Below are 18,239 nucleotides of genomic sequence, written 5' to 3'. Positions count from 1 at the left end.
AACCTTTTTTTTACAATTTGAATTTCACTTAAGGGATGGGACTCGATTTTGGCCGAATTTAATTTACAGGATGAATTAAATAAATGACTTTTACCGAACGATAATTTTAAAAACAGATCATGAATGATTTTAAATGTATTTGAGGGCTCTTTATTGTATTTGTATTATATTATTTTCGAGCAACGTTCAACTTGAAAACTGTCCATAATATGAAGTTTTTTAGAACTAAAGAGAGAGCAGTCATAACACATTTTATAATACAATCTAATCATCGATTTAAAAAGTATGTCGGATACTATCATTTCTAGGTGTTATCATAAATGAACAAGCGTTATATTTGTCACATATTATATACTAAATAACAATTTTGTTTGTATGTGACGGGTAGACTAACAAGTCTATCCGCCGCGTCTGTCTGGCTTAACGTATTAATGGCTTCAGTTTCATTTTTTTTATGAAAATACGGGACGAGATGAGCAGGACGTTCAGCTGATGGTGATTGATACGCCCTTCCCATTACAATGCAATGCCACTCAGGATTCTTGAACAGCCCATAAATTCTAAGTGGCACTACAATAATTGCGCTCGTCAACTTGAGACGTAAGATGTTAAGTCTCATTTGCCCAGTAATTTAGTAGTAGTAATTTCATACCGAAACACAATAATGTGTAGACATTTCACGACAGAAATAGACGCCTTTGTGGTACATATCCTGTCCAAAGATGCCCCCCACTTCTATCCTCCTCCTCGCACAATATCCTAAAGACTGGAAGTAAAAGTACTACGTATTCTTTCAGTCACATATTATATAGATTCCAACAGAGAACCATATCTATGAACAAATGCATTTAAATTCAGAGGTGTGAATACCCCAATTCGGATGAAGTTTTATAAGTAAATCATTCGCTTGGACATCATTGTAGTTCATCAAAAAAAAATGAAATGTTACCATTCTTAGCCTTAGGTATTTATCTACAAAAATGTACGAAGTTTAGTCAACTTTAGCACTGCATATTAATATACACTTATTATAATATCTAATATATACAATTCTCGTGTCACGGTGTGCGGGACCGAACTCCTCCGAAACGGCTTGACCGATTCTTATGAAATTTTGAGTACATATTGGGTAGGTCTGAGAATCGGACAACATCTATTTATCATCCTCCTAAATGTTAAGGACGAAATTTTTTTTTTTCGAATTTTTTTGGCATTTTTTTTTAATTTGTTTGATTATGAGTCAGCATTAAAAAATACATACAACTTCAAATTTTCACCCATCTACGATGAACAGTTACTTTTGTATCGCGATTTTAATATCGGCAATACAACGTTTGCTGGGTCAGCTAATATTAATATAGTATTGATACACCTTACACAAATTATCTTGCCCCAAACTAGGCTTAGCTTTATTAAATACCATAAACTTACTTAAACAAACATAAATACTTAAAAACATCCATGACTCTAAAAATACATTCATATTCATCATATAAATGTTTGTACCTACAGGGATTCAAACCCGGGACCACTAGCTCAGTAGACAGGGTCACTTACCACCGGACTATTATAGGGATCATCTTTTATTACTAATTATAATAATATTATCGATAATCTCTAGCTTAAAGCTCCTATCGTATAGAGCGCGGCACTGAATAGACTAGTCAGTCCTCAGTCGGTAAGAAGTCGTGGTGAGACGTGCTATATGCGCACGCGCATCGAAATGTACGAATTTATACGGAGATGTTAATTGTATGTGTTAACGTGATTAGAGTATAATAGTGTAAAATCGTGAAAGTGTATTGCGTCATCATGAAATATAAATTTATGTAAGTTAATTTTTTATATAAAGTTTTTTGAGAATTTACATTATAACAATGTAATTCACAGTTATTTTAATAAATTCGAATTCATGCCTTAAACTTCAGAAGAACAAAATTTTTAATTTATATTACGATTAATACCACTGACTATTTTTATAAGCATAATATAACATATTACTGATTAAACTGGTTCATTGATATAATTTTATTGGAATATAATATGACTTTTATTACATTATTACGAATGTATTAAATAATATCAATAAATAATTATTAAAAACGTAATAAAACGTAGTAGTCCAGGAGCAATCGGTGCATGAGTACCAAAAACTATTCCACCACAATTTTTTTACGCAATTCTCTTCAAATTGTCATACTGATGATATAAATGTATGCATGCATTTATGGCAACCCCGTGCTATATTGCTTAAACCGTAATTGCTTAAACAATTGAAAGGAATTGTTATTTTTCAATGGCACTATTTTTTTATATTCTTTATTAAAATAAAAAATATAATAAAGATTCTATTACTTTTCACGATAAAGAAAATATTTTTAAATGATATGATTTTTTAAGTGTTCGAAATATCTCAAATTTGGGTTCTTTTGAACCATGAAAAATATATTTAAAAAATATACACAATAGTTAATAATATTCTTAAAAGAGATTTAAAAAAAATCACTTTAAACCTGTTTTTAATTGTTAATTTCGCTCGCACACAAGTATGCGCCGCTTACCTTTAAATAGATTTTCAAAAATGTTACTTTTTAGGACTATAGCGCCTTAATAAAACTATTAACTTTATCAAGATTGTTTAAGAGAACAGTGTTATTAATAATTTAACTGTCTACATAATATTATTTTACACATATTTGTTTCTGTTCTCAAAATCAATGTAATTACTATCTGATTTAATAAAAATTAAGATTACTTAATTGTTATTAACACAATGATAAAAAAGTAATTTTAATTACATGTTCCGATTCATGTTTAAATAACTTTTATAAAATTGGTTCCAGATATTCCATAAAAATGAATAAAAAACAAATTTCATTAAGCGTAAAATTTCCGCATAACGTTATTTATGTGTGTAGTTTGACGTCACAAGGCACAGCGACCCCGCTAACAACCTTATATTTCGAATACTATGTATGCGTCGTGCCCAAAAGATTTTTTGATGTGGGTTAAAATCTAAATCAAAGATTACATTACATATATACATACAAACCAAGTTGCAGCAAAAAAGCTCATAAAAAGCGGCCAAGTGCGTCAGTAGCAGCAAGTATCATAATATTTAAGTTCTTTTAGTTCGTTGTAACAATTTATGACGGATTAAGAAAAAATACTTCCTAGATCTTGTTCAAACCAACATTCGGTGGGGTTTGCATGGTAATGTACATCATTTGTTTTTTTTAATTTAATCATTCTCTTATTTTAGGACACAATTGACCACTTTGGAAGTTTCTCTCGCGCAAGCTTAGGAAAAAATGATATAAGAAACCTCAGTATCATTTCTCCTTCACCAATCCAGACATATGAGTTTGATGAAAAAAAAATTTTGAGTTTCAGTTCTAAGTATGGGGAACTTCCAAAATATATAGTTTTTTTTCTATTTTCGTGTGAAAATCTTAATGCGGTTCATAGATTTCACCAAAATTTGACAGTATAGTTCTTATAGTTTCGGAAAAAAGTGGCTGTGACATACGGACGGAAAGACAGACAGTCAGACATGATGAATCTATAAGTGTTCCTTTTTTGCCATTACGGAACCTTAAAAATACACATTCACAGCCAGCAATGCTTCACAATATCCGCTACTGATAAAACATGCATTCACGTTCATATGCAAATCACCTCGACATCTATATAAAACATCAATAACAACATAACTCGGTAAATTTGAATTAATAATAAATCAATACTTTCTCTTTTATAACAAGATAAATAATTAAACGAAACAGATTGTTTGCGTCTGCTTACAACTTTGTTTTATACTAATATGTTTTAGGTTCCTCGCTGTAAATATTAGTATAATTAGGATATCTAGGTATTAAGAGAACCTTAGATTAATAAACACAAGCAGAGATCAACTGTTCCACCTCTGTGTATAGGTATATAATGTAACGGAGAGAGGAAAGTTTTCTAAAACATCATCAGTTTTAAAATGGAAATGTATAAGTGTGTACCTATGTACTCACGTCAGAATTAATTCTTCTTTGGTGTAATAAAACAAAAATTCTTAATAACAATACAGTTTTGTTAATTTTTTATTTTATTTTTAGTTTTGAGTGAATCTGAACTAAACTAACTAATAATTTATCTAAATTTGTGTAGATTTATTAAATTTTGCAAATTTTATTACAGAAATAAATTCTGCGACAGATCGCACCCTTACTGTAACAGCAATTTTCAATTTTTATTTTTTTTTAAGGACTAGGACGACAAACGAGCTTACCTGTTGTTAAGTGATCACCGCCGCCCACAAACTCTTGCAACACCAGAGGAATCACAGGAGCGTTGCCGGCCTTTAAGGAAGGTGTACGCGCTTTTTTTGAAGGTACCCATGTCGTATCGTCCCGGAAACACCGCACAAGGAAGCTCATTCCACAGCTTTGTAGTACGTGGAAGAAAGCTCCTTGAAAACCGCACTGTGGAGGACCGCCACACATCCAGATGGTGAGGATGATATCCTAACTTGTGGCGTGTCGTGCGAAGGTGTAATTCAGCGGCAGGAATCAGGTTAAACAGCTCTTCGGAACACTCCCCGTGATAAATGCGGTAGAAGACACACAATGAAGCGACGTCTCTACGCAACGCCAAGTGATCCAGTCGTTCACAGGGCACTGTGTCCCCGACAATTCGAGCTGCTCTGCGTTGCACGCGGTCAAATGGATCGAGCTAATACTGAGGTGCGCCAGACCAGAGATGACAGCAATACTCCATGTGTGGCCGGACCTGCGCTTTGTAGAGCGCTAGTATGTGGGCCGGCTTGAAGTATTGCTGTGCTCTATTAATGACGCCCAGTTTCTTTGAAGCCAATTTGGCTTTGCCTTCCAGATGACCACGAAATTGGCAATCGCTCGAGATTTCGAGACCCAGTATTCCGATACTAGGCGAGGCTTTGAGGGAAGTGTTGTCGAAGAGCGGTGATACGACAAATGAGGTTTTTTTAGTGGTAAACGCGCAAACTTGAGTCTTCTGGGGGTTAAATTGGACAAGGTTCAATTTTCCCCATTCCGCGACCTTCTCAAGAGAGGACTCGATACAAGACACAAGTTTCTCCAGGCACTAGTCATCGATTTCCCGAGAGAGACTTGCATGGCCAGTGTATACGGCATCACCAGTGCTGTCGTCTGCATAGCAATGAATGTTGGAGGTGTCCAACATATCATTGATCATTGAAGAAACAGCGTGGGAGACAGCACACAGCCTTGGGGCACTCCAGCATTCGGGGGCTTCGGGTTCGAGCAATATCCGTCGACAACGACCTGTATGCTGCGCCCAGTGAGGAAGCTGGAGGTCCACTTGCACAAGCTCTCGGGAAGCCCAAATGATGGAAGTTTGGAGAGGAGCGCCTTGTGCCATACACGATCAAAGGCCTTCGCTATATCCAGGCTAACTGCCAGGCCTTACCCCTTGCTTTCAATAGCCGCTGCCCATCTATGTGTTAGGTATACCAGAAGATCACCTGCCGACCGACCATGGCGAAACCCGTATTGTCGATCGTTGATCAACTGGTGACCCTCAAGATTTACTAATAGCTGACGGCTAATTATGCTCTCCATGATTTTGGAGAGCAGGGAGGTATCGGATCCGAACTGTCTCCTTTTTTTTGGATCGGATGGACAAGGGCTGACTTCCATGAGTCAGGGACTACGCCTTAAGAATAAGAGTGCCGGAATAAACGCGTTAGCACCGGCGTCAACTCAGGGGCACACGTTCTAAGCACGATTGGAGAAATGCCATCCGGCCCGCTCGACTTCCTGACGTCCAACGAAAACAGAGCTCGCCTAACAGTTTTCTGTCTGAACTGTACTTCAGGCATAGAGCTCTGACATCGCGGGATGGTCGGCGATGTTGTTCCGTTGTCGTGAAGAGTCGAGTTGGAGACGAAAAGAGTGCACAAGAGATCAGCTTTCTCTTTTGCCGTATGGGCCAGGGTGTCATTCCTCATGTGCAACGGCGGCATGGACGGCTGGCTGAAGTTACCAAGAGCAGCTTTCGACAACGACCAGAACTTGCGTGTTCCGGTCGCGTAACTGGAAAGCTGCTCGCCGATTTTGACGACGTGTTTTGACGTTGCACGGGCGATTTGCCGCTTAAAAAATCTGGAGGCACGGTTGTATTTCCTCTGAAGAACTGTGCAGTTCGGATCCTTTGCGCCCAGCGCCGCAACCCAGGCTCGATACGCCTGTTTTTTTCAGTCAGATGCTGCTTTAACTGACGTATCGAACCAGGGCTGTGATCTGCCACCGATGGGTACTACAGAGCTTGGTATAAAAATATCCATGCCCTGCAGTATCAGATCGGCTACTGCAACAGCGCAGGCACTAGGATCATCCGAAGGGAAACAAACCCTGCTCCAAGGGTAGGATGCAAAAAAGGAACGCATCCTATCCCAATCTGCTGACTTGTAGTGCCAAACGCAGCGGGTCGCTGGTGGTCTGCGACGTTGGCGTCGGATAGGCACTACACTCCTGAACAGGCAATGGTCGGACGTTCCGAGAGGGGCGTCGACAAAGACCTGGTAACCATCGGGATGTATAGTCAGCAGAAGATCCAATTAGGACGGCATGTGGCTATCCACATCCGGGAGCCGCGTTGGCGACTCGACTAATTGGGACAGACCATACGCCAATGCAAAATTATGCACAGATCGCCCTGCGTAGTCTGTGGTACGTAATCCAAGCCTTGTGCCCGTTGAAATCACCCAAGACTACGATTTCAGCGGAAGGGATCTGTGCAAGCACGTCGTCAATTGTCGCTTGAACGCAGCCCATGAGATGATCGGTTTCTGCGTTACCACTATGGGACCTGTAGACACACGCATTGATGCGGACGCGGTCCTCTAAATCTACGCGGAGCCAGAGAGTGGACAGGTCCCTACCCTTAAAATTTTTCGAGACGGCGACAGCAGATATCCTCCTTAACGTACACACATACCCCGGCATGAGGCAAAAAATTGTGCTAAATTTTGTACGTATCGCTAGATCGAGATATCTGCGTCTCCGTAAGGAAACACAAGGCCGGCTGCGCCGTCTCAAGGTGGTGGTGGACGATGTTTAAATTGGAGTGAATTCCCCTGATATTGCAAAAGTCCACGTTGAGTGTGGAGCGGGGTGCCGTGGTGTTACTGCCTCGTTTGTCCATGTCCTGTCCAGGTCATGCGCGGTTCTGTGCCCTCCCCAGAATACGAAGGGCAGCTCGAGTTAGAGTGCTCGGGGAGGGATTCTCCAACTCTGGTAGAGCTGGTACCCACCTGGGGTAAAATCTTAATAAGTTCCGCTGTTATATTCGGGTGGAGGGGGGGGGGGGAATGCCCACCGGTCCTCGACACTAACCTATGCGACTTCACGCCGGTATTCTGTGCGAGTGTGGTAATTAGCCCGGACGAGCCTGGCCCGATTGTGCTGACGTCAAAATAATATAATATCAATAACCTATCTATCTTTAGTTTAACTTACTAGAGGTAAGACAAATCTATCGTTTTACGCTTAGGTACTTACAATTCAATAACCTATCGACATAAAGCATTGGACTATAACTATACTGGACATAACTATGCCACCAATAATCAACCAAACTACGCCAATTTCTGCCGTGAAGCAGTAATGTATAAAATATGTGTAAGCATTACTGTGATTTGGTGTGAAGGGTGCCGTAGCTAGTGAAATTACTAATTATTATTAATTAATTACCGAATTATCACGCTAATAATACTCTAGGAATCAATTTAAAAGTAAAATATAGAAAAAGATTGTGGAAATGTAAAAACGTGGCTGCTTAAAACTTGCGTAAAATTGGAATGAATTTTCATGTTTACATAATATTTACATTATTCAATCTTTTTTTGTAACTTAAACATTTACCAAAAAATCTATCGGAGTGTATCAATTTATTAATATTTATTCTTTGAAAAACTTCACCTATTCCTACGTTAGAATTGTCAATATGTATTTATTATAGCCATTAAAATATTTATTGGTCAGGTCAAATTAAATTTATTCTATTAGATCAAAAATTACACTTAAAAATGTCAAAAGTATACATTTTACCATTTACCACCACTTCGGAAAAGATTTAAACGAGAAGAAGTGCACGGAACTCAATTCCAATTAAAATCAATATTTATAATTTCATGATTTTAATTACAATATAATATGTGAATCGATGCAACAAAAGTACTTAAACCTCATGACTGTGTGTTATGTAAGTTAAATGTAAATCAATTAAAAAAAATCACAAAAGTTATTGAGCATAGTGGATGCATCAACATAACCCATACTGTACATAATTATAGATGTTATGGCCTATGGGAGCATTATAACAATATTATAAAATGCATATTATTATTATAATGCGCATGGACCATACATCACTTAAGATATCATTCCGACCATCAGGATGTTTGGAGTTCCACATTGGTGCGTTTTTCATACAACTTTCTTCCATGTACAAACCATGCTGTGATACCACAGATTGGGAATGAAGCGACCGCCTTCAGGCTATTATATAATAAGGTTAATTGTGCAATATTACTTTGTAAACATACCTATTGTTTTGATGAAAAAAATCCCGCTGAGTTTGTTGCGCCCATTCTTCTCAGATTATAAAAAGGCTAGCAACGCTCTTGTCTTGGAAGAAGATCACTTAACGTGACCCTTACGCTCGTTCGTTCTTCTCTTCCATAAAAAATCACCTCTCTCGACCATTTTTTGGAACGGAAACGATCCGCCCAACGACACAACCACAAGCAATGACATTTAAGCGAGAATGACGAAGCATGCTTATACCGAATGCGTATGCTCTGTAACAAAGACTGGAAAAATATTATTACTTACTACCAAACATAATAATACAAATTAATATTTATGTACGTCAATCTGTTAGTGAAAAGACTAAAATCATAATTATCTCTTACTAATTTATTTTATTTTTAAAAGCTTAGCGCTTTTTTTATTTGATTTATTAAAGGATAGCTTTATCTTGTAATAGCTAGGTTATAAGAACAACATTGAATATACCTTAAAAATATTTTATGTAACAGTTGTAGGTATAAGAATGGTCAAAAAATGTGAGTGGTGTGGGTTACGACACCATCATCGAGCATCACAATGACACCACGTCTTATACAACGTGTCGCATTCAATAATTTTACTATGTCTATGTAACTTTAAATTATACAAACAAATTCCACATGTTTTCGAGTTGCCGCTTAAGTGGGTGGGAAATGTATTGGATACATTCTTATCTCTGGTGAGTGGTTTTATTTATACTTCAATGGCAAAGGTACATACAGCCAATAGATATACCGAATATATCCAGCAGCATCTTGGCAAATTATATTATTAAGTTGACATTAAAATTAAAATTATTCGTCTAATGATTTAAATCCGTCCGTTCTATTACCCAATATTTCTATGAACCCACCATACCTAACCTAAATTGAGTCGTAGTGGTACCAAAGCAAAAAGCAATGCTTTTTTAGGCCATTGAGTATAAACTTTTTCAAAGACAACAAAATAAGTACTTATATCAGTGATAGTGGCTGTATAAATGACATAGAGACTAGACAGTAGAGAAGTAGAAAATAGTACATTAAAATATTGTAATCTACAAATATCTATGAAAATGCAACGCTTACCGAATGCCAATTTAAATTGTGTGGCACTGTGCTGTGTTCGTCGCCTGTCAAATTTATCGACATTTTGGGCTTAATATTTTAGCTCGAAGTTTTGACGTTTCGATGCACGAATAAGTGAATAACCTCAATATAGACAGGATTTATACTGTCTTAGCCGCTCAAAGTGCTTTGTGCTAGTGCCGTGTGCCGCATATAATATATATCTTGACTCGGACTCGCTATCAAATTTAGTACCTACTTAAGATCCTAGCATACGCTGCAATTTCTAGATACAAATCTAATCCCAAATCGGGAAAAGATTTCTTTCTGGATAATGCCTTTAGAACTTCTTTTAATAAAATCAATGTGCCAAGCCAAATGTAGTGGCAGGTACCTACACTCGCCACGCGTGACTTACAGCAGGATAGCTTCGTCTAGAATAACCCAAGCTGGCATTAACCGACTTAACCGTGCGACCCTATCAATGGGTAGCACGTACAAATAATAGTAATTTATTAATATCAAAGGTATAAGATTTGCATTTCAAAAAATTTAATTCTTTATTTAGTTACTTTATACTTTTCACTTTTCGAAGTCCATTTATAATACACATTACAGTATCAGAAATACAACTAGTATCGATAATATTATCATGAAGTTGTTTATTGATTTGAACATCAAATCAAGAGTATTTTTAAAGTAGAGCGTATTAGTCGTATTTTGTTGATTCTGGCATACTCTTTGTCTCAAAACAGATCCTGTATCTTTGTATCTAGAGATTCTTGATCTGTGTTTTAAATTTTCGAAAACATATTATGTACGTTTATTAAAAGTTAATAACTACTGGCCTAAAAGCACAAAAAAGATAAATTACACGCGAATACCCAATACCTTCCTTCCCCAATTTACATTTATACCCAATACCATTGATTTAATTTTATACCCAATCTTCCTAAATTTTATGTGTGTACAAATTCATAGTGATTAAATATACGTTAAACTGTTAAATAAATAAGCTATTATAAATTACTAACCATAATCTATTTAAAACTATAATTAGTACTATTATATTATTTTTACCTCAGCAGAACCGATAAAAAAAATCTGAAGCCCTAGATTAAAAAACTAATCGAATCAATGCAATCATAATATTATAATTTAATTAAAATGTGAATACTTAATAAGTTAATGTTTCATAGCACAATCAACCTTGCTTGAGCTTTGAAGTGTATTAAATCAAAGGGAAGGTCAATTTAATGCAGTTAATAGTTTAACTTAGTGACATACATACATACATTAAAATCGTCGGTGTCGCAATAGGTTGAACCGTTGACTCACACCACGGAGCCCCCGGTTTGATCCTCGCCCGTCACGTACCAATGTACTTTTGATTTTTGAATTCAAATGTACGTTTTTCTCTCAACTCTTTAGATTCCTTTCATCTTTTTTTTTATAATAATAAGGGATGATACGAGCAGGACGTTCAGCTGATGGTTATTGATACGCCATGCCAATTACAATGCAATGCCGCTCAGGATTCTCAAAAAACCCAAAAGCTCTGAGCGGCACTACAATTACGCTCGTCACCTTGAGACATAAGATATAAGAGAGTATGGGCTGAGGTAATCACCTACCATCAGATGGTCACCATTTTGGTTCTTAAATGTCAATATTGTTATTAGTTATAATATTTCTGTCAGCTTTTGGAACCAAATAAACCTTTTAATTATTATTATTATAATTAAATAACTTAATTAAATAAGCCCTGACGATGTGTCATAAAATAAGATCATGTTAGATGCTTATAGTTATTAACTTATTAATGATCTCCAAGAATCAAAATCCAAATCCAATTTTACCAGTGGGAGGCTCCTTTGCACAGGACGCCGGCTAGTTTATGGGTACCACAACGGCGGCTATTTCTGCCGTGAAGAAGTAATGTGTGAGTATTATTGTGTTTCGGTCTGAAGGGCGCCGTAGCTAGTGAAATTACTGGGCAAATGAGACTTAACATCTTATGTCTCAAAGTGACGAGCGTAGTTGTAGTGCCGCTCAGAATTTTTGGAGTTTTTCAAGAATCCTGAGTGGCACTGCATTGTAATGGACAGGGCGTATCAATTACCATCAGCTGAATAACCTGCTCGTCTCGTCCCTTATTTTCATAAAAAGAATCAAAACATAACATCCTAACATATCAGTTGTTAGGAAAAGACTTGAGCGAGTACGACAGTATAAATATTGTGGTGCTTGGGTAAATGTAAATTGTGAATCCAACCAAGAAGTCAATACCTGCATAGAAATTGCCTGAGCCTCTTTTAGAAAATTGAGAAAAGTCCAATGTTGTCGAGATCTAAACACACAAAGCTTCAAGTAAGTCTACTTCATAGTTTTATTTGGCCTTTTTGGTTATGTACGGTCTCGAAGCACAAGATATACTATAGGCCTGGGAAATTCGGGAGCACCGCCGAATATAGCGTCCAATATGAGCTGGACACAAAAGACAAAAATAAACCTTACTGTATCGTAGTTTGTAAGCCCAGAAAAGTTATGTTTCGTATCAAACAAAAGAAAGAGTAACCCAGCCATGTGTTCATTTTCAGTTCACACGACACGCATAAGCTGCTTCACCTCATCATTGCCATAAATTATTTTTAATATTGATATAGTCTATATGATCTTGTTAGGTTAGCCCTTAAGTAGAGTCTGAATAAATTGACCGAATTGATAGTACGTCATGGATCTCACAACTCTCTACGGTACTACATTGAAGAACTGAATATTCATAGAAATCGTTTGAATCAGAGAACTAATTAATCGGATTATTGTTTCCTATGACTAACCATGAGTTATATGACGCAAAAGAGGAAGAACAATCGAATACTGTGGACAACCGAGTTCAAGAGTGTATTTTAGGTAGTTTTTATGGGCGAAGAAATTTAAATTGTGAATCCAAAATTTATAATATACAACATTTATAATCATCGAAAATGATAACAAGGTAACTCTCAAAGCGACGCCATTATTTATCAAAATATTGATTGTGTAAAGCTTGTTTTTTTTAATGGAAAAGGAGGACAAATGAGCGTACGGCTCACCTGGTGTTAAGTGATCACCGCCGCCCAAGTTCTCTTGCAACACCAGGGGAATCACAGGAGCGTTGCCGGCCTTGAAGGAAGGTGTATGCGCTTTTTTGAAGGTACCCAGGTCGTATTGTCCCGGAAACACGGCAACTATTTGGGCAACTAACAAATTACACTCTTTACAAACAACTTTAAAAGTAATAATATGGATAAGAATTAATTCACTTAAAAGCTACCACAGCATTCATAATCTTTACTACGTTTATAAGACAGTAATTTTAACAATTTAAAAACTGTGTTTCCGGGACGATACGACATGGGTACCTTCAAGAAAAGCGCGTACACCTTCCTTAAAGGCCGGCAACGCTCTTGTGATTCCTCTGGTGTTGCAGGAGAGTGTGGGCGGCGGTGATCACTTAACACCAGGTGACCCGTACGCTCGTTTGTCCTCCTATTCCATAAAATAAAAAAAAAAAAAAAAAAAAAACTAAAATCTATAAATATTGTAATATATAATAGAAAAATAAAAATGAAATTTGAAAACAAGGTTTGTAAATCAGTTGTATTAATTTAGTATTTTCTTTTTATATTCAGCAAGCGGCAAGAATAAACCAATGTTATGCGATTTGGCCAGTGAGTTATATGACCTACAGAGCCTAGAAATAGTTGTGTTTTGACCCAGATCAGTCCTAGATAGTGGTACTACAAACAACGAATAGGCATTTGTTGTAATTGATTTTAGAGAAACGTTTATTTTGAATTTTGACAGTAAGAATGGAGAATTTATTTTACTGCTAATAATACTGTGTAAGAACAAAAGATCTAACATTATTATTATATTATGAAAGATTGTTTTAAATAAAAAGTGATACAGTGAAAATTGTTCACAGATATTGTCTCAGCTCTTCGTGTGACAAACGTTATTGGCGTATTACGTGCCTGGCACTTTATCCCGGGGCCAAAACAAACAATATTGAACTTTCAACCTAATTCTGACCTGTTTACTTTTCTGTATTGGACAATATTACGTAAAATATTAGTCTTTTTAGATATTACAATAACGGCATAGGAATACATCTTCTGCTATGGAGATACTGTTTATAGTACATGCAAGTTTTGATTTAATTAATAGCTACCGGGCAAATTATTATATATATAGTTATGGTATTATATCTGTTTTGTAAAACGGCATTAGTACAGTTTATGTAGCCCTGTATCACTGCCAGCAAAACATTGCTGATAAAAACATTACTGATACAAACTAGATAACAATCTAGTGTGATAGCCACTGTTAATTATAGCTCACTTCTAAGATTGATTCTTTCGTTTGATGATAAACGACATGAACTGACGTATCTTAAGAGATGCTACGTTTACGCATTAAAAAACCACATTCAGAGAGAATGTGCAATGGGGTTTCATCTGCACTGTTACAGAATTCACACGCAATCACAAAATTAAAGTGTGATTTAAAATCTGACGCCCAAACGGACTTTACTCACTTCACAGCCAATATCATATTATTATTCAATATCGTATCACAAGTTCTGATATTAAGTAATGATATTGTCAAGATCATAAATCACAGTGCACTGCAGCATACGTAGCGACTCATGGCTGCGATTTACGGGTACGACTTACGTGTAAAGTATCCGTCATAAATATATTTATTACGCTCGCAACATTAGAACGCTTACAACATTATTACACCGGCCGCCATAATCTCCAAAGTTGAACACAACAGAGCAAGTCCACATCAATTTTGTGCTAAAATAAAATATACTACAGTTGATAAATATTGCCCTTACGACCCACCGAAGATTCCCATTTTACTGACTTTTTCTGTCGTAAAGTAGTAAGCTACAAGCATATCATAGTGCTAATTGTACGTTAAGAGTGCCTTAGTTTGTTAAATTACTGGCATAATCTAAAAAACTGGGATACCCAGCCTATATAGTCAATGTTATCGATTACAAACACAAATCTAAAGAAGCTAAAATTTTGAAGATTTAAAGGATTTGTATTATCAGGACCTCTTAATTTTCGTCGAATTACTGTTCGAATAACATATTCAAGAACTTGAATTAGCAATAAAAATTGGCCTTTAAAGCTGTTTTGAAAGATGCCAGGTAACAATATGAGTATTATTAAATATTATTGTATGTAATTAGTTGCCTTTTTTTGTTTTTGAACCATTATAGTATTTCATGCAACAGTTGTATAACCGGGGTCAAACAACGTAAGTGGTTGGGTTTGTGATATTAGCCGCAGGCGAACATCGCCATGAATCGCGCCACGAGCATTTTTTGACCTAGTTAAACTTCATTGCATACAATACTTTTTCTACGAGTAATTTAAATGAGTATTTTTTTAATAAAACAAAAATTTAACAAACAAAAACCATACACTCTCGATTTGCCGCTAAAATGGATGAAAAGTGTTGTTTGTTTGTTATGCAAACCTTACCCAATCTGTTACATCATACATATCTACGCACTAACTATCTTTATAACTTTAAAAACATTGTAAAGGATTGTTCATATGAAAAAGATTGGCTAGACAATCAAGTCGTTCACCAAGTGCCTGGCAAGTAATACACCCTGCCCATTTACAATGCAGTTCCCCTCTGAACTTTTGAAAAATACAAAATTCTGAATGGCATAGCAACTGCGCTCGTCACTTTGAGGAGTAAGATGCTGTGTAATTAGACTAGTAATTTCACTAGGCTACGGTATACATACCGAAACACAATAATGCTCGCACACTAATAATTATCCAGTGCAAACAAATCTCCAAGTGGCAAGGGAAAGAAATATTCCTTTAATAAATACACCCAATCAAAGCTTTTGTGTTAATATGGTGTTATTTAGGAATTTTATTAGTTGAGTATTAATTGCCTAGTGGTCTGATATTATCAAAATTTTACCTTTTTTCAATAAAAATATAAAGTTTTGATTGTTAAATAGTTAATGTTAGTTAAAAGCCTGTTCCTAAATAACAATATGCAATTCACTTTCGAATTCAACTTTAACAAATTTTAATAAGTGTGCGTTTTACAGTTTGCTATCTTTTATATATATATATATTTTATTTTTTTATGGAATAGGAGGACAAACGAGCGTACGGGTCACCTGGTGTTAAGTGATCACCGCCGCCCACATTCTCTTGCAACACCAGAGGAATCACAAGAGCGTTGCCGGCCTTTAAGGAAGGTGTACGCGTTCTTTTTTGTAGGTACCCATGTCGTATCGTCCCGGAAATACCGCACAAGGAAGCTCATTCCACAGCTTTGTAGTACGAGGGAGAAAGCTCCTTGAAAACCGCACTGTGGAGGATGTGTGGCGACACATCCAGATGGTGGGGATGATATCCTAACTTGTGGCGTGTCGTGCGGAGGTGGAATGTATATATATATATATATGTGATATATGTCCTAAAACGTATAATAATATTGTTAACATATTATACAAAACAACGTATAAAAGCTACTTACAACGTGGCAGTCCAATTATGTATTCAATAAATTGTTTTGAACGTGCACAGCTGCATAGTCGTGTCGAGGAATTTCAAAATAGACCAAGTACTAACTAGGTCTAACAATTGAGTACTTTTAACAAACTCGTGTCGTAACACTAAGTAAAGTTGGGTTTACGAATAAACTGCAACTAAGCTTTGGCCATCAAGGAATACAATAGATAAACTTGTGTTATTCAACTGGCTTGCATGTAGTTGGGAAGTTATGGAATTCATACTATGTAACTATTGAGGTAACTATTTGGTTTCAGTATTAATGAAGTCCAGTTGTAATTTGTTTCGCTGTTTGCTTTATATGTATATTCTTAATTAAAATCGAAATGAACAACTTACATTCTTAGAAACAATATATATTTTATTCTATTGCGCGAATTTTACACATTTATTTAAATAAAATACTTTCAATGGAATAAAACGCGTGTATACAGGATGTCCCAAACTTATGGGACATGAAGGGAAAGTACCTTAAATATCGCAGATAGGCTATTTTACTGAAAGAGGACTTTATGTTATTTTTAAAAGTTAGTAATTCTGCATTCAAAGATTTTCTAAAAATTACTTGCCTCGTCTGGGAATCGAACCGACTTAAATGTAAAAAAAAATCACCCCTACTCTTACGATGCCAATCGAAAGAATGGCCAAAAACTAATAACTCTTCTTAAGTAACATAGTATTTTAAAAGAAAGGAACAACGTAAAATGAATTTTTTCCTACTTGGATTGGTACGAATGGACCGATTAGATGGCCGGCCAGATCCCCGGACCTTACACCATTAGATTTCTTCTTTTGGGGATACGTGAAAGATATGCTGATCTAGCTGTTTGCCGTAGATGTGTCGTTTTCATTTATTTAGATTTATAAATGCTACTTAACATTTTCATATTTTTCAAAGTAGGTAGTAGGTATTACCATAAACAACCACTTCGGAAAAATCGAGATTAAATGAGATGTGCCAAAACGCTCATTGATACGCTTTCAAATATTTTTATCAGATTTGGCAATTTCCAAAAAAATTACAAGAACAGAATTTTTTACAAAATATTGCGACACAAATACTGAATCTTTTTGACTCATTTTTACATTAGTCATTTTTGTACTTGGATGTGAATTCTTATACATTTACTTAAATAGTAGAAGGTAATAGAGAAAAGAAATCAAAATAGCGGTACTCAGTTTAGTGTTGTAGCTATGTAGATATCTGTCATCCATATCTACTGTCTTATTAATAATTGCAGTGTAAAGTTACTCCAAGCTTAAAGCTTTTACTACCTTACTACAGAATAACATGACAGGGAGAATTAATCTTAAACTTATTCCAACTTTACACTGCGATTAAATAATAAGACAGCTAGAAGTTTAACTTTACCACTCAATAGCCAAATAATCAAACTACTACTAAAACTTTCTTGAGTCATTATTAAATTATTTATATTATGTATACCTCTTATAAGAGGTGTTTGCTTTGTTCAACTCTCAGGTTGTGGCTTCATCTACAGGATCTATTTTACAGTTGATAACCTGTTCAACCCCAATATTTGCATATTAGGAAATTGACTTGAGATCTCGCTCTTTTAAATCTAAACAATTCGTTATGTTTCAAAGTGATAACCACTCGAACGGTTGGCTCAGTTAGTAAGAGCGCTCGCGCGGAACTCGACAGGTCGCGGGTTTGAGTCCCGCATCATTCATAATATTTTGTTTTCAAATTTTATTTGTATATTAAATTTAATCCTAGAAGTGAGGGTTATCACTTTGACACATAAAATATTGTTTATACTAACATTAAAATTCATGTCTATAGTTATATGAACTTTCCTTTTTTGCTGGATATTACTTTGAATTTCAATTGTAAGAACTGTTTTATGTTGCAAAATTGGCACATGGCGCTCTGTCAAGAGTAAAGCGCAATACGTGTAATATGCAAAAATTAAAAAAACGTTTGTAAAATTCTTCACCGC

At 35.9% G+C, this 18,239-nt stretch overlaps 1 protein-coding gene across 8 annotated transcripts in view; it reads left to right on the top strand.

Moving 5' to 3' along the window:
- Positions 1 to 1,673: 1,673 nt before the first annotated feature.
- Positions 1,674 to 18,239, top strand: part of LOC126968464 (collagen alpha-1(XXII) chain-like) — a 122,985-nt gene continuing 106,419 nt past the window's right edge. For all 8 annotated transcript variants that reach the window (XM_050813554.1, XM_050813563.1, XM_050813538.1 and 5 more), the window contains exon 1: positions 1,674 to 1,829. In XM_050813554.1, the coding sequence (XP_050669511.1) occupies positions 1,813 to 1,829 (17 nt within the window). In that variant the 5' untranslated portion in view covers positions 1,674 to 1,812. The remainder of the gene's footprint in view (positions 1,830 to 18,239) is intronic.

This window comes from Leptidea sinapis, chromosome 1 (genome assembly GCF_905404315.1).
Source record: "Leptidea sinapis chromosome 1, ilLepSina1.1, whole genome shotgun sequence".
Lineage (NCBI taxonomy): Eukaryota > Metazoa > Arthropoda > Insecta > Lepidoptera > Pieridae > Leptidea > Leptidea sinapis.
The sequence above is the reverse complement of the archived record's forward strand: the minus strand, read 5'-3'. Positions and strand labels throughout refer to the sequence as shown.